The following is a 25,923-nucleotide window of genomic DNA, read 5'->3' as shown; positions in this document are numbered from 1 at the left end:
CTGACACCGATAGCGAGTCAACAGAAGGCGGCTCTGCCTTTCGGCTTCGGAAGCCCGCACCATGATCCGCTGATACGCAGCTGGCACTTCAGCAACCGGTGAACACCGGGCGCTCTCGCGGGTCACCGCCACAGAGGAGCGTGATGGGAGGGTTACACGCTGTGGCGAACGGTGGCGGCTATGCGTTTCGCCTTGGGCAGCAGCACTTCAGCGAGATCAGCCGCCACCGAGCCGGAGCTCTGACTTCCGCCGCAGAGGGCCGGCATTGGAGGAGGAGCGAAGAGAGCAAGGCTCGCGCCGTGCGCGAGAGATGGCGCCAGGAGCGCGCGGTGCTAGTGCAGCGCGATGGCACGCCGACGGAGATGGTTACGGCGAGGGCCGACGGCCAACTTCGACGGCGACGCGAAACGCAGAAACGGGCCCCATAGAACGAGGCTCTAAGATATGCTAGTTACGGCGAGGCTCGACGCCGACGCGAAACGCAGGAACGAGCGCCAAAGCGCTGCGCTCTAAGATATGCGCGTGTACTTACCTTTTACAACTTCCACCCAGTGTATTCTGCGCAGAGTTGCATGATGAGCTTTGAGCCATCCTAATTAAAACTCATCGCAATAATAAAATTGCGGCTGTGGCACTGTTACCCGTTTCATACTGCGAGGTACTCTTGGTAATCGAGAACAACTATAAACGTACTTACGGTCGAACTGGTGGTTGTCGGTGACGGACTGCACGAAACTTTTGAAGTAGCTCTAAGTAGTTCACTAGCAATATATACTGACAGTCAGGCGGCAGTGCATTACAGCAGTAAAACTGTGAACGACGAAACTACGTTTTAATTCAACGAACTTATGCGCAAAAAAGCAAGTTAAACTCAAAGCGCAGTAATAGGGGCGAACACGGTCGGCGGTGGCTGAAATCGGTTCAGCTGGTCAAGTGCATAGCGTTTATACATGAGCCCTTGAAGGTTCCAGAGCAATCGCTGGTTCCCGTATGTCTTCCAGAAAGTAGTATACAATTCGTTTTGCTCATCGTCTGCACAATTCGTGTTGCACATACATGTAATCAGAAAACACAAAGTTTGGTGACAACAGACAGTGGATAGATCCATCGGTAACATTCCCAAAACTCCCGATACATACAGGCGCGCCCTGCGCTGGGCGAGAACATCTGTTAGACGGTGAAACGCGGTCACCCAATGAAGATAAACAAGTACACGTGTCAATAGCACTGCCAATTAAACACGTCAGGGCCTAGAAGCGTTCGATCTAAGGCAAGGTGAGTGTTAGTCATATATCTGTCATATCAGTCACTTCATCATATATCTGCTCGAATCAGGAGTACGTGCTCCCCAGGACGCACAAAAACAACACCAACATACAGTCTGGAATCCGCTTCATAAATAATTGTTCACTCATGGAAAGAATTCAAATATTCTAGGTTTCCGTAAATGTCACGCCTATAAGTAAGTGCTTTCTCTATGTCAAACGCTGTTGCAAAACAGTGCATGCGCTTCTGTAGAATCCTCAATTCCTTGAATATTATTTATAAGTTATGCCTCCACTATAAAGATATAACATATAATCAAGAGGTCAATGCTTTTGCAATCCTTTTTCTGTGCAGCCATAAATGCGATTAGAATTCTGTACCTAATTCAGACGTTTTGAATCTGTCTGTCTGTCTGTCTGTCTGTCTGTCTGTCTGTCTGTCTGTCTGTCTGTCTGTCTGTCTGTCTGTCTGTCTGTCTGTCTGTCTGTCTGTCTGTCTGTCCGTCTTTCCGTCCGTCCGTCCGTCCGTCCGTCCGTCCGTCCGTGCGTCTACTTACGCAGACCTAGTGACCCAGGTCACCTACTAGCTTGGCTACTACTAAATATTTCCTCGTGGTAGTGACGCCGTCATGGTCGTTCGCTTGTCATCCCTCCTGCTTTGTTATCTAACGCTCGTAATGTCATCGTTGTCCCGCCATATTTCTCATACGGGCTTCGTGATTCAGTCGTCTTCATACCATAGTCATCATACACACGTGCTTGTCTCATTCTACTGATACCGTTGTGTTACCATAGTCGCCATTGCGTCGTCATCGTGCATTCGTTGTCAAACTATCGTCGTGATGCCATCATTATTATTCCTTGCTCGTCATTGTAACTTCGCCATCTGATTTTCGTAATACGGTTGTTGTCATGCCATTGCAATGTCGTCGTCCTTATTCTGTCATTTTATCATCGTCAGTACGTCGGTAGCGTCATCCGAATGCCAGCATTCTGTCATCATCATAGCCCCTTCGTAAACCCATCAACGTTGTTCGTTCTTCATAATCCTGTCATTATTAAGTAGTCATTAAATCGTGATTGCATAACCGTTGTCATGCTGTCGTCGTCAGTGGGTCGTCATCAGAGAATCGCTATCGTGCATCTGTGGTAATACCCGCGCCACCAAGTCATCAAGGTAGTTAACTGTCGTCATTCCAACTTCATTATCCTGTGATTGTCACACCGTCATCATCATCTCATTGCTCTCGTGTGATCGTATTCATCCCAATTCCCCCATGTCGTCGTGCTCTCGTCATTATTTGAGAATCGCCTTCTCATAGTCTTCATGCCTTTGACGTCACACTACCTTTGTCATTCTAACGGCGTCATTCCTTCTTTGTCACTCCATCATTTGTAACACGGCGGGATAGAGGAGTATGTCAATTATAGCTGGAGCAACAGAACTATTAGAATGACAACTACAAATGGTAAATGAACTAGACTTGAAAAAATTATGTATGTCGCTAGATTGCTCGAATGCTAATCGCTTTATCATAGGCAGTCACCGTGAGGTTAGTTTTGTGATAAATTTTTAGGATGCCATTGGATAGTTCATTATTGCTAACGCTTGATAAATAGAACAAGCAATAATTTTTCACCTGCAAGCAATACTGCCGCCACCGCGTATGATGCTTTCATGGTTGTTCGAGAGATGCAGACGCTGGATTCAGAGCAGCAGTAGTCCCAGAAATATTGGCCGCTGAAACATGAGAACACGAAAATATGCATAATAACCGCTTAGTTTTCTTTTAAAGCTGAGTATACATTATTTCGCAAATGCAATAAATAAATAGCATTAGAAATACAAGAAATTTTCATATGCTAATAACAAATCAATTGGCTACTCTACCTATTTGTCATCGTGCTTGACTGTATTCACCAAGATTCAGAATACGCAAGTGAAATACACCATACAAAACAAATTTAGAAGTACAACTACACCTTGAGTTTAAGTGAGAAGTAACCCGAAAGTAAATTTCGGAGTATAAAAAGATCAGTCATTGCTTTCACGAGCATTGCTCACGCTGGTGATGAAATTATGAGATAATCGTATAATTGCTGCTCACAAGAAGATTTTATGTTCACTTGTACGTCGCTTAAGGCTTAAATTATGATTGGAGAAATGAAGCCATCAGTTCCTTAGCGGAGAAAGGTTTCAGTCAGCGCTATGTGTCGCGAAATACCTTAAGGCACTCAAGGTAATTTGCGAAACTGATGTCGAAATGCGTCGTCAGCAAACTTGCGATCATACTCTCTCCTCTTTCACTGATTTCCGTTGCGCGAAGAACAATTCACTGACGAATACGCTACTCCCTAATGCGATGATTGAGTTCAGCTCTATTTGTGTTTGCGTTTCGAAATATATTGGCTTACGCGAACAACCTGTCTCGTGCGGCACGTTGCGAATGGAGCAAAGTGCTGGGCAACTGCCTCAATAATCTGGAGATAGCGAGAGCCGCGCTTGGGTGACGCGTGAGTGCGATTCAGGCCATCCGCCGTCCACAGATCTCCCAGAATAGGCAGGCTGCTCTGGCGCCATCTCGTAGCCATCGTCGTCGCACTGCGCTTTTCTTGTCAGGCTTTCGCCATACCCTCCTCCGCTTTCCGCTTTGTGGTACCCCTGCTCCCACGTCTTCACTATTAGCCTCACGTCTTTCATGCCCCACTGCCTTCCGCGTTCGCTTTCATCTTTCGCTGTGCTGGTTCGCTCGGTTACGCTGCCGCCGTCGACGGCTGCTGGAGAAACAGGCGCATAGCAGCTGTGCTCTACAAATTGTGCGTAGCTAAATTCCTTAGTTGGATTCTTCTTACCATATAGGGGTGACGCCGGGTCATTGCTGCGAGTAATAAACAAAACTATGTAGTCGGCCGCAATGTGAGCACTATAATTTCTCGGGCTGGCCGGTGCGCAAGCAAAAAGTTGTTGTGTTCCCCCGCCAAGCGTTCCGTTAAATAGAGTGGCATGTCAGGACCGATATGATGTTTCAACATAAATCGGGACGCGCCCGTGATACGCAACATGTTGATAGAGTCATACGCTGTGCCAGCAAGAGGTTGGCAAACAGCTGTCATGACCAATCCGAAAACCTTCTATTCTCTTTCTGTTTTCCCTTGGTGCTGCGAGATTTCATTCAACAATGAACTCCATGTAAATTGAGGAAAACAGTCAGTAGAACAAGGGCGAAATGCCTCTCTATCACCATGATAAATTCTACGCGCCGCGAAGCTGGTCGCGACGCAAGGCATGTGCACCCGACGTGTAAACGACGGTATATTAGCGCCGCCACCACGCGCGACGTTCGTGACACGCCCACGCAACGCTGCTGATGTGCAGCATGCATCCGCATTTTTCTAGGCCCTTTGCCAAGTGCGTTAATGGAGGAAATTGATGTTGAAAAGTAAATGTCGTCTGAAAAATGAGAAAAGTACGACATACACACATTCTGCAGATATGATAGCCTTGTGTTCGTATTCGACTACCCCAGAAAACAGAAATCTGTAACGTGGAAAATGAAAGACAGAGCCCTTTTTCAGCTGGCGTATGAGAGCTGTGCGAGTGGTCACGGCCGCTACGTACCGGTCCGCTAGCACAGCATACTCTCTTGAGTATGTCGCTCTCATTAGTGGTGCCGAAGGGAACAGACGTGCCCAAGGGAGGAGCCTTCTGAGCGCAGTAGGAGCAACCTTTAAAGCGATAAGTTCTTCATTTGATATTTCGCTCATTCTTTGGGAGTGTTAGGTTAGCCTAGCAATCTTTATCAATTATTTTTTGCACTTTTCAGTTTGTATGAGATTTATCCTAGGTATACCTTCCTAACGAATAATTGTAGTTTTTTTCAGAAGTAGGGTAGCCTTCTTCAGCGCGTTGTTTCTGCGAGATTATGGTTACTGCCACAGGGAACAGACTAGTGGGTTGTTCTGAGTTCGAGCGCTCTCACGCGATGGAAGAAATACGCTTTGAGTCAGTAGGCAAAGAGAGCGGCGCAATTTTTGTCGGTAGGATGTGTGTGATACGTTGGCGGCTACACCTGGTAGGGCAGGAGGAGGATGAGCTAGCTAAGCGAGTTGCAAAGATGGAACAGGAACGCAACAGCCAACGGCAGCGCAGGAAGGAAATAGAAGAAAAGCTAGCGAAATCCGAAATGAAGGTGAGGGCCACCATTGCGCAAAGCAATAATGAACGCTTCGGTGCGGCTCCGCAGCGAGAACAGCTAAGAACGCACCAGAGCGCGCCAGTAAGTGTGCGCCAGTCCTAAACGAATATCTTTTACGCCAACGGGGGTAACAAGGTATGTGCTGCTGCGAAATGCACCACGCTCTGCAATGACCAATACATCCCTTAATTTAATCGGATTCCAAGTGGAATCGAGTCCACGGCACAAGCGTTAACAAAGGACAGTGCTCCGAAGCATTAGCACCCTGTGTGACAAATGCAATGGATACCGGCCGCTTTTCAATGAACGTCTCCCACGCAAACGTTTTGCCGAGCAACGCCACGACAACCGGTATGCGCAGCTATTCAATTACCATCTCGCAAGCTCTTGTAACTGAGTATGTTCCGCTGTACCTGCAGCAAGGAAGGAACAAATTCTCAGAGTTCCCAGGCATGGACACACAACGCTTCTCATCTCGGTGGCCAAGCGCGCACTTCTCGGCAGCACTTGATAGCGTGGTGTTACGTTTCGCCTACGACGCGCGGTATAGCCGGCGCGGATGCAACGGACGCCGGGGCTTCGTTCAAAGCGACGGACATTTTGGCCCGTTTTGCGCCGCCGCTACGCCTCCCCGCCAAGCGCGTCCAGGCATGTTCCAATGCCACGTGTCTTCGCGTGCGCGCGTGTGTGTGTGTGCATGTTGGTGCCCACGCTTGTCAAAGCGCGGCAGCCGGGGAGAGGAGCTCCCCCAACTGTGAAGCGAGGAGGTCTGACCGGCGCCGGCCCGGCGGATGCGTCACCTACTCGTCTCAACGTGCCCGAGCGGCGCATCACGTGCCCCTCTGACGAGGCGTTTCTTCTTCCCCTCGACTCCGAGAGTATAAGAGCAGCTGCTCCCGGACGCCGAGAGAGGCTCCGATTTCTTCTGTTGAGTAACGTGCTCTCCCGTCTCTCCACTTCGGTCGACCTGACCGCCCGCTCTTTTGCGATGCTAGAATAAACAAGTTGTTCTGTTACCAGTCGACTCATGCTTTGCCGGGACCTTCGGATGCTTCCAGTTGTGCCCCAGGCCGCCAGGCCAACGCTACCCTTGGGGCTTGCGACCCATTTGAAATAACGGGCGTCAGCACTGAGATTCCAATAACTGTCTGCCAGCGGTGAGATCGCGACAACGGAGGCCAGCAGCGAAGATATGCGGTTGACTGTATGCTGAGCAGCACAACGACTATCCGGGAGCAGTTCAACGAGCCCTGTGTGATGACTGGTTGCCTGCAGCGGAACGACTGCGCTGAATTCTTGGCTGCGAGGTTTGGTGAGTGCGGGACTTTCTTCTTCTGAGTTTTGCCAGGCTTTTGTTAGTGTCAGAAACAGAGCTGGTAATTGTGGTTGTCGTTGCTGCCGGGTTAGTTTGCGGCAAGACAATAGTAGGCAATAGAGAAAGCAGCATTCAGAGCAGCCATGGATTTGAAGTCGTTGCGCAAACCGAAATTGCTGGAGCTTGCAAGAGAGTTGGGTCTGGATGTCTCAGACAAACTCAGAAAACCAGAACTGCTAAGGGCTATTTTTGAGTTAGAGGCTGAGGATGACGAGCTGTCGGAATGCCTTGAGACTATTGAGGAGAGGGCAAAAAGACAGGAGCGCGAACTTAAAGAGCAGAAAGAGAAACAGGAGCGCGAACTTAAAGAACAGAAAGAGAAACAGGAGCGCGAACTTAAAGAACAGAAAGAGAAACAGGAGCGTGAACTTAAAGAACAGAAAGAGAAACAGGAGCGCGAACTTAAAGAACAGAAAGAGCGAGAGCAACAAGAGCGCGACCGTCAACACGCTTTGGAAATGAAGCGTCTCGAGATAGAGATGGAACGCGCTCGTAATGGAAGTCAGGCACACGGTGCAGGAGAACGAGTATTGTTCAAAATGACTGACCTGATGCGGCCGTTTAAGCGTGGAGAGGACATTGGTTTGTTCCTGGTTAACTTTGAGCGAACGTGCGAGAAGCAGGGGTTCTCTCGGGAAACGTGGCCACAGCGCTTGCTCACTTTGTTACCCGGCGAGGCGGCCGACGTAGTCGCTCGCTTGAAGAGAGAGGAGGCAGAGGATTTCGACAAAGTGAAATCGAGTCTGCTAAAAAAGTACAGGCTGTCAGCGGAGGCGTTCCGTCGCAAGTTTCGGGAAAATGAGAAAGGCAGAAGTGAGTCATATACAGAGTTTGCCTACAGGCTTATGTCAAACATGCAGGAGTGGCTCAAAGAAGAGAAAGCGTTTGGTGACCACGAGAAAGTTCTGCAGTGTTTCGGGCTGGAACAGTTTTATAGTCGGTTACCTGAGAACGTGCGGTACTGGGTCTTGGATAGGCCAGACGTTTGTACGGTGGCTAACGCCGCCGAGCTAGCCGAGGAGTTTGTGACGCGTCGGGCTCGCGGAGCTAAGGACGGTCAAAAGGGTGAATTTGGGTGAAAAGGGTGAAAGGGAAGTTTGAGAGGCCAAAGTTCACACCCATGAGAGCAAGGGGCGACACACGTAGTGCGGATGCGAGTGAAAGCAGTCCGACCGAACGTAAGGAGACGGCGGCAGCCGAAGCCGAACGCAGAAAGCGGTTCGAGACGAGGCAAGCGCGCGTGTGTTATACGTGCCAGAAGCCGGGTCACTTTTCGGCGCAGTGTCCGGAAACAAAAACAAAAGTCGTGTTTTTGTCATTATGCAGCACTGACGAGAACATGAAGCTTCTCGAGCCTTACATACGAGACCTCCTTGTGAACGGGAAAGAGTGCCGAGTGCTTCGCGATTCCGCAGCTACGATGGATGTAGTTCGCCCCTCCTACGTAGAACCCGATATGTTCACGGCCGAGTGCGCATGGATCAAGCAAGCCGTGGAAGCTCATAGCGTGTGTCTGCCCGTAGCCAAAGTGCTTATTGAAGGACCTTTCGGAGCGCTTGAGACGGAGGCCGCAGTGTCATCTATGCTGCCCCCCCAGTACCCGTACCTATTTTCGAACAGGTCCGATCACCTCCTGCGCGAGAAGGGGCTTTTGTTTGGTGAGGCTAGCGTTCAGGCCTTAACCAGATCGAAGATTCGGGAGCTCGCTTCAAAGGCGGTAGTTGCGGGGCCGACGTTGTCGAACAATGAGAAAGGGTCAGAGGCGCAGCAAGCTGATATTCAGAGCACGCCCGAACTGAATAAAATTGAGCCTGTAGCGTTAAAGGCACCAGATACTGGAGAGGAAGTTCCGGATGCGGGAAAGTTAGAAGAGCTATCTGCAGATTTGCTCATCGCGCCTACGTCAGACGGACTTAATAGGTTGCTAAAAGTCAGCCGGTCGGCTTTGATAGCCGAGCAAAAGAAGGATGGCAGCCTAGAAAACATACGCTGCATTGTCAAGGAAGGTATCGCCAAGAAAAATGCTCGCTTTGTGGAAAGAGGTGGGGTCCTGTACCGGAAGTATCTAGACCGCAGGGGAGTGGAGTCCGATCAGCTGATCGTGCCTCAATGCTATCGTCAGGATCTGTTGCGCTTGTCGCATGGGGGTTCGTGGTCCGGACACCTAGGAGTTAAGAAAACTAAGGACCGTCTCTTGCAAGAGTACTATTGGCCAGGGTGTTTTCGGGACGCAGACCGCTTCGTGAGGACATGTGACACCTGTCAGCGGGTGGGCAAACCAGGGGACAAATCGAGGGCGCCGTTGAAGTTGGTACCTATCATTACGGAGCCTTTTAGACGGCTCGTTATTGATACAGTGGGACCTCTGCCGGTAACAGCCACGGGGTACAGACACATTTTGACTGTGATCTGCCCAGCGACAAAGTTCCCTGAAGCAGTGCCGCTTAAAGAACTCAGCTCAGTTGAGATAGTCAATGCACTACTGTCCATATTTGCGCGAGTTGGTTTTCCTGCGGAAATCCAGTCAGATCAGGGCACGGTGTTTACGAGCGCTTTGACGACAGCCTTTCTGAAAAGGTGCGGGGTAAAGCTGTTACACAGCTCAGTGCACCACCCACGGTCGAATTTCGTTGAGAAGCTCCACTCCGTCATGAAGCGCGTGTTGAGAGCATTGTGGCTTGAACAACAAACTGACTGGGAGCGGTGTCTGCCTGGGGTGACGTTGGCATTAAAGACCGCGCCGCATGCGGCTACGGGGTTTTCGCCAGCTGAGCTGGTGTACGGTCGCTCGCTGCGTTCTCCGCTTCGCATGCTTCGAGACGGATCACTGCCCTCTCCAATGGCTGCAGACCATCTCTTTCACAAATGGCCGCCTCCTGCGCTGGAGCCTCCCTTTGCAACAATATTCCTTTGAGGTGCGTTGCAAAAAGGGTAGTCTCAACGGTAACGCCGATGGCTTAAGTCGAAGCCCCTAACGTAGGAATCAGCCTCAAAGTTGATTGTTACTGATGTTTTTCTTCCTGAGGCAGGATTTTTAACATATTGCTTTTGTTTAGTGTTTCAAAGTGATGACGTGCTTTCTAGTGCAATTTTCCAATTTGTGGACGCGTTCTGAGTGCTGCTAGACTACTGTAAGGAACTAGGCAGTAGTATAAAAGGGGAAAGAGCCTGGCACGGCTTAGTGAGGGTTGTTTCGTGCTTGCTGACTGAGCGGTTGAGTTTCGGCGTAGTTCTACCACTTGCCGGGAACGAGAACAAAAATGTCAACTCTCCCGAAGTCGCTTTGCAGTGTCCTGTGTGAACCTGAACGAGAGAACGAGGCCTTCTCCGTGCGCTGCGCTCAAGAAACGCCGAAGGACGCCCGACTTCGGTTATGAGCATCATCGAGCGACATCCCTCCGGACAGCGGATGCAGTCCCCTGACCATCGGGATCTCCTTCCCCCGGCGGGGCGGTCTGTTACGTTTCGCCTACGACGCGCGGTATAGCCGGCGTGGATGCAACGGACGCCGGGGCTTCGTTCAAAGCGACGGACATTTTCGCCCGTTCGGCGCCGCCGCTACGCCTCCCCTCCAAGCGCGTCCAGGCATGTTCCAATGCCACGTGTCTTCGCGTGCGCGCGTGTGTGTGTGTGTGCATGTTGGTGCCCACGCTTGTCAAAGCGCGGAAGCCGGGGAGAGGAACTCCCCCAACTGTGAAGCGAGTAGGTCTGATCGGCGCCGGCCCGGCGGATGCGTCACCGTCTCAACGTGCCCGAGCGGCGCATCACGTGCCCCTCTGACGAGGCGTTCCTTCTTCCCCTCGACTCCGAGAGTATAAGAGCAGCTGCTCCCGGACGCCGAGAGAGGCTCCGATTTCTTCTGTTGAGTAACGTGCTCTCCCGTCTCTCCACTTCGGTCGACCTGACCGCCCGCTCTTTTGCGATGCTAGAATAAACAAGTTGTTCTGTTACCAGTCGACTCATGCTTTGCCGGGACCTTCGGATGCTTCCAGTTGTGCCCCAGGACGCCAGGCCAACGCTACCCTTGGGGCTTGCGACCCATTTGCAATAACGGGCGTCAGCACTGAGATTCCAACAGTGGCTAGTCCAGAATGAAGCGCAAGAGAGGAGCTTGTTTGCAGCATGACGCATCTATAAGCGATTCCACGCACCGGCGCGCCCTGCAATCGAGGCCACGCGCAGGCTAGATGCTTCTGAAGCATGGCGCGCTTAGAAACATGAAGCTGTAATACAGGCCTCATACGACGTAACTGGTTTCAACAGTGGCAATAGGTTGTGTCTTAGTGTGAAGTCTGGGGTCCTTGCGGCCATGAAGGTTCCGAGGGTGCAGCCGTGTCAGGTGTCGGAAGAAAGAAAGGCCCCAAGCGACGTTTAAGAAAACAGAAACAGGTTTGCATTCAAATTAACAGCGTTGAATGTTACAAACATGGCTCCAACTCTGGAAGCACACTACATGCTAGTGTCTTTGCATGTCCAAGCATCTCCTTCGCACCCGTCGGGATACGCTTTTTACGTCATTTATTTTGCTCTTTCTCTCGCCGAGGGAATTAACTTGCCAATCCCAAACGCCGAACCCTCACTTATCTCCAGCGTCCCACCAATCTCCAAGGTGGCACAATACGAGGCAACCACTTGGCAAACTGTGAACCTGCCGTTGCAGCCTATCCCGGGAGTCCTTGACAACGACCCTGTCCTCGACTAGTGCTGTCCTTGTGGTGGCGAGCTAGGGACGACGCTGTTGTCTTGAAAGGAGCTGTCATTAATTGGCGTTCCAAAAGCCGAATATATGGAACATGACTGCTTGTTCGTAAAACTCAGATGACGCTGATTGAGTTGCCTTGAGTGAACGATGAGGCATGATCAGCACCCTTGACAGCTGCATGTATGCCGGTGAAGCATCCTTTTTTCCGAGAGATCGCGATGCATAACAGTCTCTGCATTGATTCCAGGTTAAACCATCACCGTCGACAATCATCGTGAGACAGGTGCCAATTTTCTTTTGCCCAGTGTTCAGGGAGAACTGTACGTGACATTACAACTCAGTTTAAATAACTGGGACAAATTTATTAGTTATGTTTACCTAAGCAGGTTCATTACAGTTTCTGGAAGAAGTTACTTATAAGGGTGTTGTGTGGCGCTGGAGTGGTGCTTCGCGAACCACGTGGAAAGTTTGCCAGCTGTCCTAAAATAAAGGGTTGTGGCATCGAGAGAGAATATACTTAGGCAGTGGGGCGATGCAGCGACAAAGCTTCAAAAACTTAAACTAATTAGGGAATTTCTAAAATTAGCTTATACGAGTGCAAGAGACTGGTATGAAGTCATTATATCTAAATTATTGCCATTGTCCAGGTCAAACTAAATTCATAAGAGAAGCGACGTCTGTTACAAATCAGGTGATATATTAGGAGTCAAGCTGGCCTAAATTTAAACTTTCTGTGACTGTTCTGGGCTGCGGTTTGCTGCTTCCTGAAGATACGTTTTCTTCCTACTTTCCGGCTTTAAACAAACGGCCGAGAAAGTTTCCTGTGGATCGTACGGGAACGCAGCGACATTCCTCGTTGATATGTGTTGGACATCACAAACCGGACGTGGGTAATGTACTAACAGAATTTTGATGTTTGTAGAAGAAAGGCAGCTCTTGCAGCTGCAGTCGCCTGATGGCGCTTCTGAAGCAAGAACAGGTGTTTGCCTTGCGCAGACAAACACCACAGGGCGAGTTATTCGAGGCGATCACTGTGAAAGCGTTTCATACGGGTTATATGAGCCTTCGCAGAACGTCGATCACCAGCCTCGAGAAGCTTTATTCTAGTGTATCGCTAGCTCATGCGGTTGAGTAAAACAATGCATGGCTGCGTTTTGCTCAGGCCAAGTTTACACTTTGCCTTGCAAAGATATACGATATGAAGCGGGCAAATAAATGACATAGCCGTACAGGCCCCCTTGCGCTGTGTGCAGTGGTGTTGCGACACCAGAGAAGGCATACGAGCGTGCCGATGCGCTTTTTCCGTGAGACGAAGTATCGGCTATAGAGGAATCCTTGGGAGCGAAAAAGGGTGAAATGGAATGCAGGAAATTATAAGGAGGGAATATGTGAAGTGGAAAAGAGAAAGAAGGCGTAAGTGTGATAAGATGGGTTAGTTGGTATGTAGTTAAATTCATGTCTGCTAGCGCAAAAAACTGACACTGTGAAACACATAAGGGGCAGGCGCCTTTTTGCCTTACCCTTTCAGCCTGCCTGTATTTTTTGAGCTACTAAACATGTATTTAAGCAGAAAACGGTGTCTTACCGTATCGGAGGGGCACGTAACGAAATGCAAAATTGTATCTCACTTTACGTAATTAGAGAAAGTTTCGGATAGAGACACGCTCGTAAGGGACCGCTTGTTATAATTGGTTGGACCATTTGTCTGCGGATGTTGGTATAAAAGCAATAGGACCCATTCGACTGTGAACTGGCTGAATATTTATTGCCGGGAACGTACAGTCGACTGTAAAAGCTTACGGACCAGATTTGCCGCTAAATTTCTTCCTTTCTTCTCAGCCTAGGCATAAAGGCTGAAATCGTGTGCACTGTTCACGTGCGCCTGAATGACCAGCGCCATGCATACAATTGCAAGTTGCATGGATGTGCTTGAAAAAATTATTATTTTTTGCATACGCCATACACTCTTGACTTTTGCACTCGACTGCACCTGCATTGTCTTGCCACGCAGGACAGATGCATGGCCACGTAAACTCGTGCTGTATAGAATGTATCTGCGTTTCGCAATGTACGTGTTTGCGCCCGGATGAACACGGCTGAGGTAAAACGGCAGGAGTCGCGGTTAATTTAGTGAGTGTGGCGGTAAGCATGGGTCACTCCATGATGGCAGGCTTGAGCGTGTCCCTTCAAACTGCTCATTTCACTGAGCCGATGGGTATGACTAAATCAGGCTAAGGTTGGGGTGGCCCTAATGACTTTCCAATGACGTCTCCACACATGAAAGCAAAAGTCATCATGGTGAAGTTTTTTAAACTGGATTGAAATATCTGGTGACGTTTTACGAGGATAACCTGGTCTTAAATGGACCCTTGACAAGCCCGATAGGTAACTTAGTTTATACGCAGTAACCTGTAAACACCATATTAGAAGCGGTTTACCTTAAGAATTTCACATGTGGGTTCAATACTGCAGAATACAGAGGAAACTAACTCTCCGTTTTGCGTGCCTCCCGGAGGAAAGCATCTGCCAACGGACAAACTATCTTTCTTTGCCTCTAGTAGCATTCCCACGATGTGTTCCTACGCTGTCTTCTCACGTACCATGGCGTCAAGCCCCCCCCCCCCCTTATTTTATCGGCGTTCCGCCATCCATATTTCATGACTAGTCATGGGGAGTAACGAAACACGCACTACTAAGAGGAATGGGTGTTTGCTACCTTGGCTGTCTAGCTGAAGGCCAGTTGCCTGAGGAGTGAACAAGCGTGCTGTATGGTGCAAAATTTCAGTTGTTTTCGCAGCACTTAGCGCTGTATTATTTTGCAGACACGATTGTGATCGCATGATGTATGCGCTACGCTTGTTTGTGACAAATGGTAAAACCTACCGAGGGGCGCCACAAAGAAATGCAAACGCCTTTTAAACTTGTATCGCAGGGTAGCACCAGGAAACAAGCCTAAAACACACAGGCAGGCACCGCATTTATCCATCGTGGTATCTTTGTCTTACTTTTTTTGTTACCTCTAAACGTTGTTTGGCTCTAAAATATCTAATTTGGCATATCACCAAGTCAAAAACATGGCAGTGTTATAAAAAGTGGAGATCAAATTTTGCACAAAAATTATCATACGTATACTGTAAAAAAATTCCGTCATTTTACGGAAGATTCCTGTCTGTATACGGAGGAATTGCAGGTAAAGATACGGAACGGATCTAGTATTTCAAAAATACGGCAAATGCTTCCGTTAATATGCGGCAGTGTTTAAATGTTTTTAAATGGTCACCTGTTTAAATATTAAGAAATACGTTGGCCAAACAGGCAGATGTTCAAATGAGCGATTGAAAGGGCATTTTTACAATATTTATACCGCAGTTCCTGGTCATCTTGGCATTCACTGCAGAGACTGCCATTGTGACCCTGAATTTGAAAACTGCGTAGTAATTTCGAAACACCGAGAACAGCTTACACGCGAAATCATTGAGGTTGGCAAGATACAGCGGCTGGGCGACCTTTGCATCAGCATGCCGTCTATTTCCCCCACAAAAAGAAATCAAGTATCTGGCTGCGATGGATTAGGGCTTCATGCGTGACTTAATGCAAAAGTTGTTTTTTCATTACTTTCGCTCGCATATATAGTTCTGGCGATTTCGCAAATAACGATGAGTGGAAGTCCGCGCCTTTGTTGTGTTCTTCCTTCAGTCTTGGTCTTTTGCCTTGGGTAAACACGTAACGAAACCATCATGAATATATCAAGTTTCTGCATCACATAATTTCACAACTGCATGAGTGAGCCGACGGGTTAACATGTAAGAACGTTCATGCTGTTTGTCATGCATTATCCACTTTACCTGTCGGTCAGTCCTATCTTGAGACTTAAGCTGATGTTGCCTTTAGAGAAACCATGGCTGCTAGCTTGCTTTTAGCGAGTGAGCTTTTGAGAATACGAGTGAGCTCCACAACTTAAACGCCAGAACAGGGTCGTTGAGGATTTCAGATCGAGAATCTTCAAAGCCCAATTCATTTATTGGTGTTAATATTCTGCTGGAAGTTGTTGACAGTTACGTTAATATGGTGGTAATGGTGGTAATATGGAGGTAATGGTGGTAAGAATTGTGGTAACAACTTCTTCCCCTAAAGTACTTAGCAAGGGTATAATCGACATAATCTGGTGCCCTTTTTCTGAATTTTCAAATACTTGTTTCTTGTTCGGTTGAGATTTCTAAATATTGCATTCTTTATTAGTTGTTGTGTCCTGTTTTTTTTTCTACAGCTTCTTATTTAAACATCTCAATAGTGAACCCAACTTGACCTTCTGCTTGATTTTCTAGATTGCACGCCCTTGCTGGAAAACAATTTAACCTTCAAAACTGCTTGCACCTTACTGAATAATCACTTGAAGCAGCCATAGCCACAAATAACACGCAAGACATGATTATGAAAATCGTGATATTGTTGGTAATATACAATGTGCCCCAACTATGATGCACCAAGATTTAGAAATATGTAACTGACATGTAACTAGACAGAACCAAGGTAATGTCGTTTGCCGTCGCTTGAAGATACTGAGATAATTTGTTGTATTTTGCCTAATTACATAATCATCCTTAATTAGTTAATAAACTTCTAAAATATTTAAATGAGAAGTGTCAATAAGAAAATTCTAGATCAACATGAAAGTCTCCCGATACACCTTTCTCTTACTGATTGTGTACTACATAAAATTTTTCCAAGAAAGATGCCCACGACTACACTTAAGGTGCCGTGACTGGCCAGCCACTATACCATTTTGTCGCAAAGCCAGGAATACAGATTAAATGGGTTCTTTTTAGGAAAAGGCATAGCTCAGAAAATTATGCTTTTTATGCTGCCTGTGGCGACAAGTTGTCATACACATGGCCATGGCCGTGAAGAAAAATGCCAAAGCCACAGCAGTTGACTACAGAAGCAAAGACCACAAGCAGTTCCTCCAGCGACCGGGAAAAGCACCCCTGGAGCGCAAGTCTAATTCGGCGCCAACACCTTTCTCCTGCAGCTTTTCTGCCTACTTATCAACCAGGTGGTTCAACGATGGCAAAGGGAAAAAGAATCAACAGCTTCAAACGTTGAACTTACTCAAGCACAATGCATTTTAAGTTTGAAATTCTTCCCTTATCATTTATAAAAACGGGTAATAAGAATATAGTATGGCCTTTATATGGACACCTCTTTCACGCAGAGAATTAGCCGTAAAAAAGCAGCTTATGAAGGCTTGAATATCGACCAGGATGATTTGGCGTCGATAAGATAATGCTAATGAACGTTTCTGGTGAAGGTAGTGGTAGTAGAGTGAATAATAAGAGTTCAGATATAGATTACAAGTCATATTTCATTCCGCTGCCAAAATTGTAAGTCATCCAAATAATTATTCTGTTTGATAGTCTATGCGACTCACGGGACAGTGCTTCTTGATGCTTGCTTCATGCTGACATGATTCTTATGCTGTATAATTCACCTGTTTAAATTCTCTGTTTCACCCGTACAAGAAACTTCACATTCATCATAAGAAACCTTATAGATGAGTTCCAGAAACGTACTGATGAGATTAGAGGGCGGCGTGCACCCAAGCTTAGGTATGCATTCAGGAGCCTCGTATATTACAAATGTTGGACATACTCCTGCAAAGCAAGTTCTTGGTATCATGCAGAAGGTTATTTGCGAACACCAATTTGCCTAAAGTGGGAAAACAGTCAATTTAAAGCACGTTAGGCCATATCCCTGAGAATGCACACACATTCCAGTTGAAATAAATAAACGTAAATATAGAACCACATGCAAGAATCATTCGCATGACGCCATTCTTCCAGTGGAATAAAATCTGTGTTCCCTTGTAAATTTGGAATCCGTTTCAATTCAGGCTACTAAATACCTAATGAGGGTTGCGACGTGAAATCCACGTTGTATTTATTCCTCATTTATTCACTATAAGTCCCGATAATGTTTAAACAGTAGTGAAAGAACTGAGATCACAGTACTTAATACATTATATTACCCCAGAAATCAGTTTCTCTGCCGACCGCAGCATCCCACACTAACAATTTTTGACAGAAACTGTGAGACAGAAGGCACACAACACTCCCTCATTATCCTGGTTACGCCCGCTGAAGGTCAAACGCCTCTCCCATACATCGCCAACTGGCCAGGTTGGCCATGATGTCCCTGCGAACTTCTTAATCTCATCCACCCATCTAACTTTCTGCAGCTCCCTGCTACGCTTGCCTTCCCTTGAAATCGAATCCGTAACCCTTAGTGACCATCGGTTATCTTCCCTCCTCATTACATGTCCTGCCCATTCCCCCATTTCTTTTTCTTAATTTCAACTAAGATATCATTAACTCGCGTTTGTTCCCTCACCCAATCTGCTCTCTTGTTATCCCTTAATGTTACACCCATCAGTCTTCTTTCCATAGCCCTTTGCGTCGTCCTCAATTTAAGTAGAGCCCTATTCGTAAGTCTCCAGGTTTCTGCCCCGTACGTGAGTACTGGTAAGACACAGCTGTTATACACTTTTCTCTTGAGGGTTAATGGTAAGCTGCTGTTCCTGATCTGAGAAATCCTGCCAAATGCACCCCAGCCGGTTCTTATTCTTCTGATTATTTCAGTCTCATGATCCGGATCCGCCCTCACTACCTGCCCTAGGTAGATGTATTCCCTTACCACATCCAGTGCCTCGCTACCTATCGTAAACTGCTCTTCTCTTCCGAGACTGTTAAACATTACTTTAGGTTTCTGCAGAATAATTTTTAGACCCACCATCTGCTTTGCCCCTCCAGGTCAGTGAGCATGCATTGTAATTGGTCGCCTTAGTCCTAAGCAAGGCAATATCATCCGCGAATCGCCAGTTACTAAGGTATTCTCCAATAAATCTTGTCCCCAATTCTTCTCACTGCAGGTCTCTGAATACCTCCTGGAAATACGCTGTGAATAGCATTAGAGAGATCATATTTCCCTGCCTGACGCCTTTCTTTATTGGGATTTTGTTGCTTTCTTTACGGAGGACGACGGTGGCTGTAGAGCCGCTGTAGATATCTTTCAGTATATTTACATAAGGCTCGTCTTCACCGTGATTCCGTAATGCCTTCATGACTGCTGAGATTTCGACTGAATTCAAGGCTCTCTCGTATTCAATGAAAGCTATATACAAGGGTTGGTTATATTCCGCACATTTCTTTATCAGCTGATTGATAGTGTGAATATGGTCTATTGTTGAGTAGCCTTTACGGAATCCTGCCTGGTCCTGTGGTTGACAGAAGTCTAAGGTGTTCCCGATTCTGTTTGCGATTACCTTAGTAAATACTTTGTATACAACGGACAGTTAGGTGATCGGTCTATAATTTTTCAAGTCTTTGGCGTCCGCTTTCTCATGGATTACGATTATGTTAGCGTTCTTTCAAGATTCCGGTACGCTCGAGATTATGAGGCATTACATATACAGGGTGGCCAGTTTTTTCTAGAACCATCTGCCCACTATCCTCCAACAAATCTGCTGTTACCTGATCCTCCCCAGCTGCCTTCCCCCTTCGCATAGCCCCCAAGGCTTTCTTCACTTCTTGCGGCGTTACTTGTGGGATTTCAAATTCCTCTAGACATAACACTTAGAGTGGTGCTATTTGGTCCGATTGTCGGGGAATCAAGCTCGTAGTGTACATGTTAAGGCCCTATGTGTCATTACCTTTAAACAACAAAAAAGAGGGGAGTTTCGTCTTTCAAAGCTGCATGGAGGTCTTTACTGTGTGCAAGATAAAATAGAAACCTTCACAACTGATACTAATTGCACTCTGCACAGCTTTAGGCTATACAGGTCCACTATTTTACATAGAACACTCTTCACCTCATCACGGCCCAGGGAGCGATTCAGGTTCTTCCAAGGTGTTTCATTGTATGGGATGGCGCACAGCGCTTTACTTACTTGCATAATATTCCATTCCAATCGTGGCATATGAGATAAATTCATTACAGAGTGTTAAATTACCCTAAAAATATTACAGCTGTGTTCTCGTAAACTGGCAGCAGCTTGTAGTGCTAGTGGAAAAACAATTGTAACTGCTATATTATATGTAAGCGCTAGTGCACAGATATCGAGAACAGCGATGGTAACGGTACACTAGTTTTTTTTCCTCTGGACTATGCATGCTTCACCAGAAAATAATGTGTTTTTCTCCTCCTCCTCTACCTGCTTGGACTGTGAAATGGGGTGTAATTAGTAGGGTATACTCTTGCAAAAACTTCATAAGCATTCTTTTTGTCTGGGCCACAGATCATGGTTGGTACGACTGTAAAAGCAGGGTGCCTGTTTACTAGACCCGTAGAGTACAGTGTGTGAATATTTACCAGTAACCGAATATTTTGAGTAATTTTCAACAAATTTAGCACTCTTTGCCTTCCACTGTGGTGCTTTTCAAACTCAAAGGTTAGCACTTCTGGGCAAGGTTTGACTGCAGAATGTCATTTTGCAAGAAAAGTGCACTTGTGTGCATAAAACCTCATTGGCAACGTCCTGCTGCACAGAACGTCTTTCATCTTTCATTTTCTGTATACGGCAGGCACCTGTATTTTAGCGGTTGTAGTACAGATTTAGCATACCAGAGTCTGCCGTTTTCTAGATACAAAAGCACTCGTATGTTGTATTACGGTAACATTGTTACGGCTATCCGTTCTACGGAAATTACCATTCTTTATTAACGGAAAAGCGTTCGGTCACACAATCCCAGCATAACTGCTGTAAAACGAGGAAGATGTGTTCTTACAGTGTAGGTTGTCTGGTACCCAGAAGGTATTCTGGAAACCGAACAACAATTTTCCCCACTAAAGAAGTTTTATCACAGTGCAGGTCTTCCATGACCGTAGCGTGCATACCAAGAAAAACAATGGAAGTCCATCAATCCAGTGCTGCCGTTAGGGCTGTTTTCTGATGCCTATGAAGCACTCTACCAGTGCGTTTGCATGCGTATGGCAATCCATCATCTGTGATAGCCGTCCGCCTGATGTTTTTGAAAGGTAGCAGAACAATACCGACTCGTACGGGCGTCTTCTGTGAGTGACTACTTGCTTCATAGCTCCAAAGAACAAAACCTAGGTGTTGACAAATCCATTGACAACGGTTTCGGTCGTGATCTCAATGACGTAGGTGACTGTAACGATGAACGACCGTGATGAGCTTACGACAGCCTTTCTATACATAAACGGTCCCAACAAGGTCGAGCACCATCGATAACTAATCACCTTGGAGACTTTTTGTACAGCGGTGTATCTTCCCTTTGACAAAGGAGAAATGTTGGTGCCTAATTTCGGAGGCATCGTTAATAAACCGGGCCAAGCGTATCGTTCACGCATGAGTCTCTTTACAGCTTAATGCCGGGATGAGAAGTACCGTGAAAGTGCTGGAAAGCACGTCGACCGAAACAACAGCAATACGTAGCACGCCGGGTGTCTGTAGAAAAATGACAAGCTGCCGTAGAGAGGTGCTGTTGTAAGAAGTGTACTAAAGTTCTCAACCGCTGGGACTGCATCACAAGCGCCTTATTTATTCTTTCCATTCCTGTGCCGCCAGAAGTTCTCATGAGACATCTGCAGAGTACCAAGATTGTATGCTACTCGGGATGTCTGCCGCTATACATGAAGTGCCCGTCACACGTTCAGCATATTGAAAATTTTCATAAATATAAACATACCTGGTTTTTCTCAGGGACTGGCCATTCTTCCGTGGCAGAGTGCGTAAGCGAGAGGTTTGTGTCCGGTGAAGGTGATTCACCAAACTTGGAAGAAGCCCAGTAAGTGCTTTCTGAAGACCAGAAGGAATGAAGAGTTGCCGAGCTGGAACCTATCCATTCCTCGGCAGTGCATATGACACCGAAATACGAGAAGGAACACAGGACATAGCGCTTTCGGATGAGGTACGCTGCTGACTACTCAGTACTTAACACCCTTGTAAGTAGCCTGTGTATCAGAGAACTTCCTAAAAAACACCTCTGACTTATAAGACCTTGAAGAACCACAATCTATAGTGAATGTGTTTCTTTCGTGCTGTTTGAAAAAGCTGTCAGTTACCTGCTATCGTATTTTTTTTTTCATTTTTCTTTATTGATTCCTCAATCGTGCAGATGGGATATTACATGAGGGGTGGGCACGTAAAAAGCGGGAACGCAGGTGATGAAATTAGAAAAATGAGTCGGAACAGTCAATGGCAGATTTAAGTAAGGCTGTATCGCGTATGATTGCAGTTTGTCTGGAAAGGCCATTCCACTCTAGGGCAGTTCGGACAAAGAATGATGCAGGAACGTAGTCGCGCGGTCTTGTGGCCGGATTACCGAGTTCGGATGGCCTGTCCGACGAACCTGAAGAGCAAGCTCGACCAGCTGCCTGTCACGAGGTATGGAATAAAAAAAACTGTGATAGAGGCATAGGCAAGAGATGCGATGACGAGAGGCAAAAGGCGATTGGTCTAGTTTAGATTTTAGTGATGAAACGCAAGTGGGGGGGGGGGGGGGCATATGAGTAATCTCAAAAAATATATCCAGCAGCACGATTCTCAACAGATTCAAAGTCTAGTAAGGGTCAAAGATACCACATGCAAATCCAAGTTTGGTCGCACAAGCGTTTTATAGGCAATTTAGTACACGGTGGTTGTGCCATAAAGAGGTTACGGCGAAGATAACCAAGAATTTTGTTAGCTGAATTATGTGGCTTACGCGATTTGTCCAAGTCAAATCTTTGGAGAGGTGAATTCCGAAGTACTTGAATGAGTCGATGGTAGAAGTAGTACACTTGTTAGTCTTGTAGGCAGGGGAATGTAGTTAGGTCGACTATGGAATGATATGTGCACAGTCCTACTAATGTTAAGGGACATGAGCCATGTAGCATACCAGTCTTGAATATAAAAGAGATCCTCCTGAAGGGAAGAGACGTCAGCGGCGTTATTGATAGGGTGATATAGGACACAATCATCAGGGAATGCATGTATTGCAGAGGTTACAGTGAATGGGAGGTCATTATTGTTGATCAAACTAGAAGTGCCCCAAGGACACCCTGAGATACACCAGATCGAACGGAGAAAACGTAAGATGTAAGGTTGTTACCATATACAGACTGTTTTCGGTTACTTAAAAACACTGGATCCAGTTAAGAACAAGTGGGTGGATGTTTAGACGTGATCAGTTTAGCAAAAGACGAGGATGTCGAACCCTATCAAAAGCCTTTTCAAAATCTAAAAACAGGGCGTCAGTTGGACTGTTACACTCGAGGAGGTTTAAATGAATATCATGAATAAATAATGCTTACTGCGCTTCGCATGAGTGATCTTTCCTGAATCCATGTTGATTAGGGTGAAAGAACTTCACTGAACTTAGGAAGTTAGCAACATGAAAGTAGATAATATGTTCCATGATTTTGGAGCATACGCTGGTGAGTGAAATGGGATGGTAATTACCTGCGGAAGACCTATCACCTTTCTTGCAGACTAGAATTACCTTTCATATTTTCCAGTCTCTTGGAACAGTGCCTGTGTAAAGCGATTGCAGAAAAATGATGCAGAGCAGCCAACTGCACACATATTTAGTATTTTTAAAACTTTGGCATTAATACCGTCGATCCCACAGGATGATGAGCACTTCAACCCATATATAACCTTAATGGTGCCTTCTGGCTTAAAATAATATTTGCATTGGTGGAAAATCGAAAAATGCTAAATCTGGCACTTATTTGGCAGGTTCATTTGTAAATATTGAACAATAAGCATGGTTGCAGGTATCAAGAACACTTGAGTCAGAAATGGGTAAGCCAGAATTATCACATAGAGAAATACAGCTAATATGTTTAGGTTTTATCGTTTTCAAAAGACGCCGTGGGTTAGAGTGCAACATGCTTGGGACGGTAGTAGAAAAGAAATTACGCTTTGTGCGTGCTTTAAATGCGTTATATTCTTTAGTAGCTTCGTTATATTTCTCCCAGGCAGAAGGAGAACCTAAACGTATGGCTACACGAAATAATACTTTTTTATATTTTTTTAACCGCTTTAAAATAGTGTTGTTCCAGGGGGTACGTGCGCTTTCATTTAACGTGATACTCGCAATGTAAAAATGTATTAAACGCAGCATTTCTGTTTTGAAAATGCCCAGTTACTCTCGGTCAACCACTGCTGATACGTAAGGGCAAGTTCCCCATGAAAGACGGATAGTTCACGTTTAATAGTTGAATAATCGGCTTAATCATATTGTGTTAGTACTTTCTTTGATATCTTACTTTTCAGAATATTGCAAGAAAACGTGGCATGGATGGTGTTAGGAGAAGCCGTTTTAGTTCAAACGATGCATCGTGAAAAAACGAAATAAAGGAGCTATCAGTGCTGTGTGGACGATAACAACGGCCGAAGAGCGTGTGCGGTGAAGTGGCGTGGTAGCACGTCCAAATCATTTGTAGAGGCGTTCTTACATTTGCAAAAGAGCGCTTAAGTTGGCGATGAGTAGAATAGCTACACTGCCTCGACGGGTTCCATCCCAATAGTCTTTTCGGAAAATGTCAAACTCTGGTAGATCAGGAAGGATTTCGCAATCAAGTATTGTGTAATTTAACGATGTGGCCGTTAATACTACTATGTTACTGGACGACGAGGAAATGAAGCTGCATAACGAATCCCGTTTAAGTATCAGACTGCGGATGTTAGTGTAGAGCAATGATAGATTGCGCTTAATACGCTGAGTCGGCCTCAGTGGTTTTTGCACTTGCTGCTAGGACTGGCGTTTGACAACAGACTGCTTAGCGTGATCGTAAACATAGGTTTTTCGGCTAGAGATGAGTTTGTCGTAACGGAGCTGAAACGAACATTGTTGCGCTTTTCCTAGTTCGAGTAAACCTCTTCGGGCCAGGCTAGTTTCCGGGGAGAAATCTTGCCTAATGTCGTATTCGGGGCCCTTCAGCTAACCGATTGTGAAAAAGATGCCTTCTTTATCTTTAAAGTGGGCGAAATTTACTGTTATTGAACTCCGTTTGCCCTCCTGACAAGTTCCAAGTGTGTGGGCACGTTCTACGTCACGACTTCTACATCGCACCCTTTAAAACGTTACCCCTATACGACTGGTTCGTTTGAAACCGTACATCATATAACAAATTCGGGCACAGGCTTAAGCTGTTCTAAAAATTCAGTGTTATGCACTCACATTATGCCTTGCGAGAATACCAGCATGATATTTCAACCATCTTCACTAGACATGACCTCGAGTAGCGTTTACTGTTCCCCCAAGGTAACGTGGTAAATTCTGCGTGCTCCGCATGTTTTGCATGCGTCTACATAAATGCAATGACATGCAAATTGTTCGCGCACTTTGAACATTGTTTACGCATGACTTATGACTGGCCACTGACATTAAACAAACATATAGAGTGTGTTATTTGTAGTTTATTGAGGACACCACTGAAGCATAATAGAAACGTCGCATAACTGGAAGAAAAGGGAAAAAATGGAGACTTCAGCAATACTGTTCAGGGCATATCATCAGGCCAGAAAAGTAAACCATTTGTCACATATTGCAGTGAACATGACGCTCGTTTCTAGTAAACATAAAATATTTTGATAATATATATGTTGATAGAAAATAAAAGTCACATACCACGATGAATTTTGTTTTTTCACTATTTTTTTGCTGTTTTATTAAGTTGCATACTCAGTGCGTTTTTGATTTTTTAATGTTCTTTTGTTTGCTTTTGGGGATTTATTATTTGCTTACCAAGGTGGCAATCTCTTTAGAGTCGCTATGGTACAGCCAGTGGCTCCGTGGCGACACTCGAAAGGTTCTCGGACAATGTCATGTTTTTACACGACCGATGAATCGTCGTGGGCACACTGATGTTTGTGTAACATTAAATGCCGAACCTTTCCAGGAATAACGCTACAAACCACGTTCCGTTTGACCCAGACACATCTGTGCCGAAATCACCTTGAATTGCGATGGGCGTGGAGTCGGTAAGGGGTATCCAACCAAAGGTACTCACGCTTCGCGTTTGTGGCAAGATCTTCGTCCGTAATACGTGTCATATGCACACTGCTCTACCGTAGTCCTCACCGCACGCGGCCAACCTATTGCACGGGTGGAAAGCGACTGAGATAAGGTTCCATGGCTTGCCTAAAGAGCCCGCAATGTCAAACCGCGACACATACTAAGCATTGTGTATTCCAGTTTTACTTTGTTCAGTGAGATATTTTCTGACCACAATGCTTCTTGACACTTCTCGCGATTAAGTGCAGCTGGGTCATACACGGCGATACGCTTTTGGCTGATGCTTTAGCTCGCGTAGCTCTGGTTTGCCCTCCATCTTGTTTGCGCAAACAGCTCCGCTGTAAACGTAAGCGACATGGCTTGC

At 46.3% G+C, this 25,923-nt stretch overlaps 1 protein-coding gene across 1 annotated transcript in view; it reads right to left on the bottom strand.

Moving 5' to 3' along the window:
• Positions 1-25,561, bottom strand: part of LOC142558060 (uncharacterized) — a 49,067-nt gene extending 23,506 nt beyond the window's left edge. The window contains exons 1-3 of the mRNA XM_075670222.1: positions 25,555-25,561; positions 21,243-21,352; positions 2,906-3,006 (exon numbers count right to left, since the gene is read on the bottom strand). Coding sequence (XP_075526337.1) covers positions 2,906-2,945 — 40 coding nt within the window. The 5' untranslated portion in view covers positions 2,946-3,006; positions 21,243-21,352; positions 25,555-25,561. The remainder of the gene's footprint in view (positions 1-2,905; positions 3,007-21,242; positions 21,353-25,554) is intronic.
• Between the last annotated feature and the right edge of the window lie 362 nt (positions 25,562-25,923).

This window comes from Dermacentor variabilis, chromosome 9 (genome assembly GCF_050947875.1).
Source record: "Dermacentor variabilis isolate Ectoservices chromosome 9, ASM5094787v1, whole genome shotgun sequence".
In the NCBI taxonomy this organism is placed as follows: Eukaryota; Metazoa; Arthropoda; class Arachnida; order Ixodida; family Ixodidae; genus Dermacentor; species Dermacentor variabilis.
The sequence above is the reverse complement of the archived record's forward strand: the minus strand, read 5'-3'. Positions and strand labels throughout refer to the sequence as shown.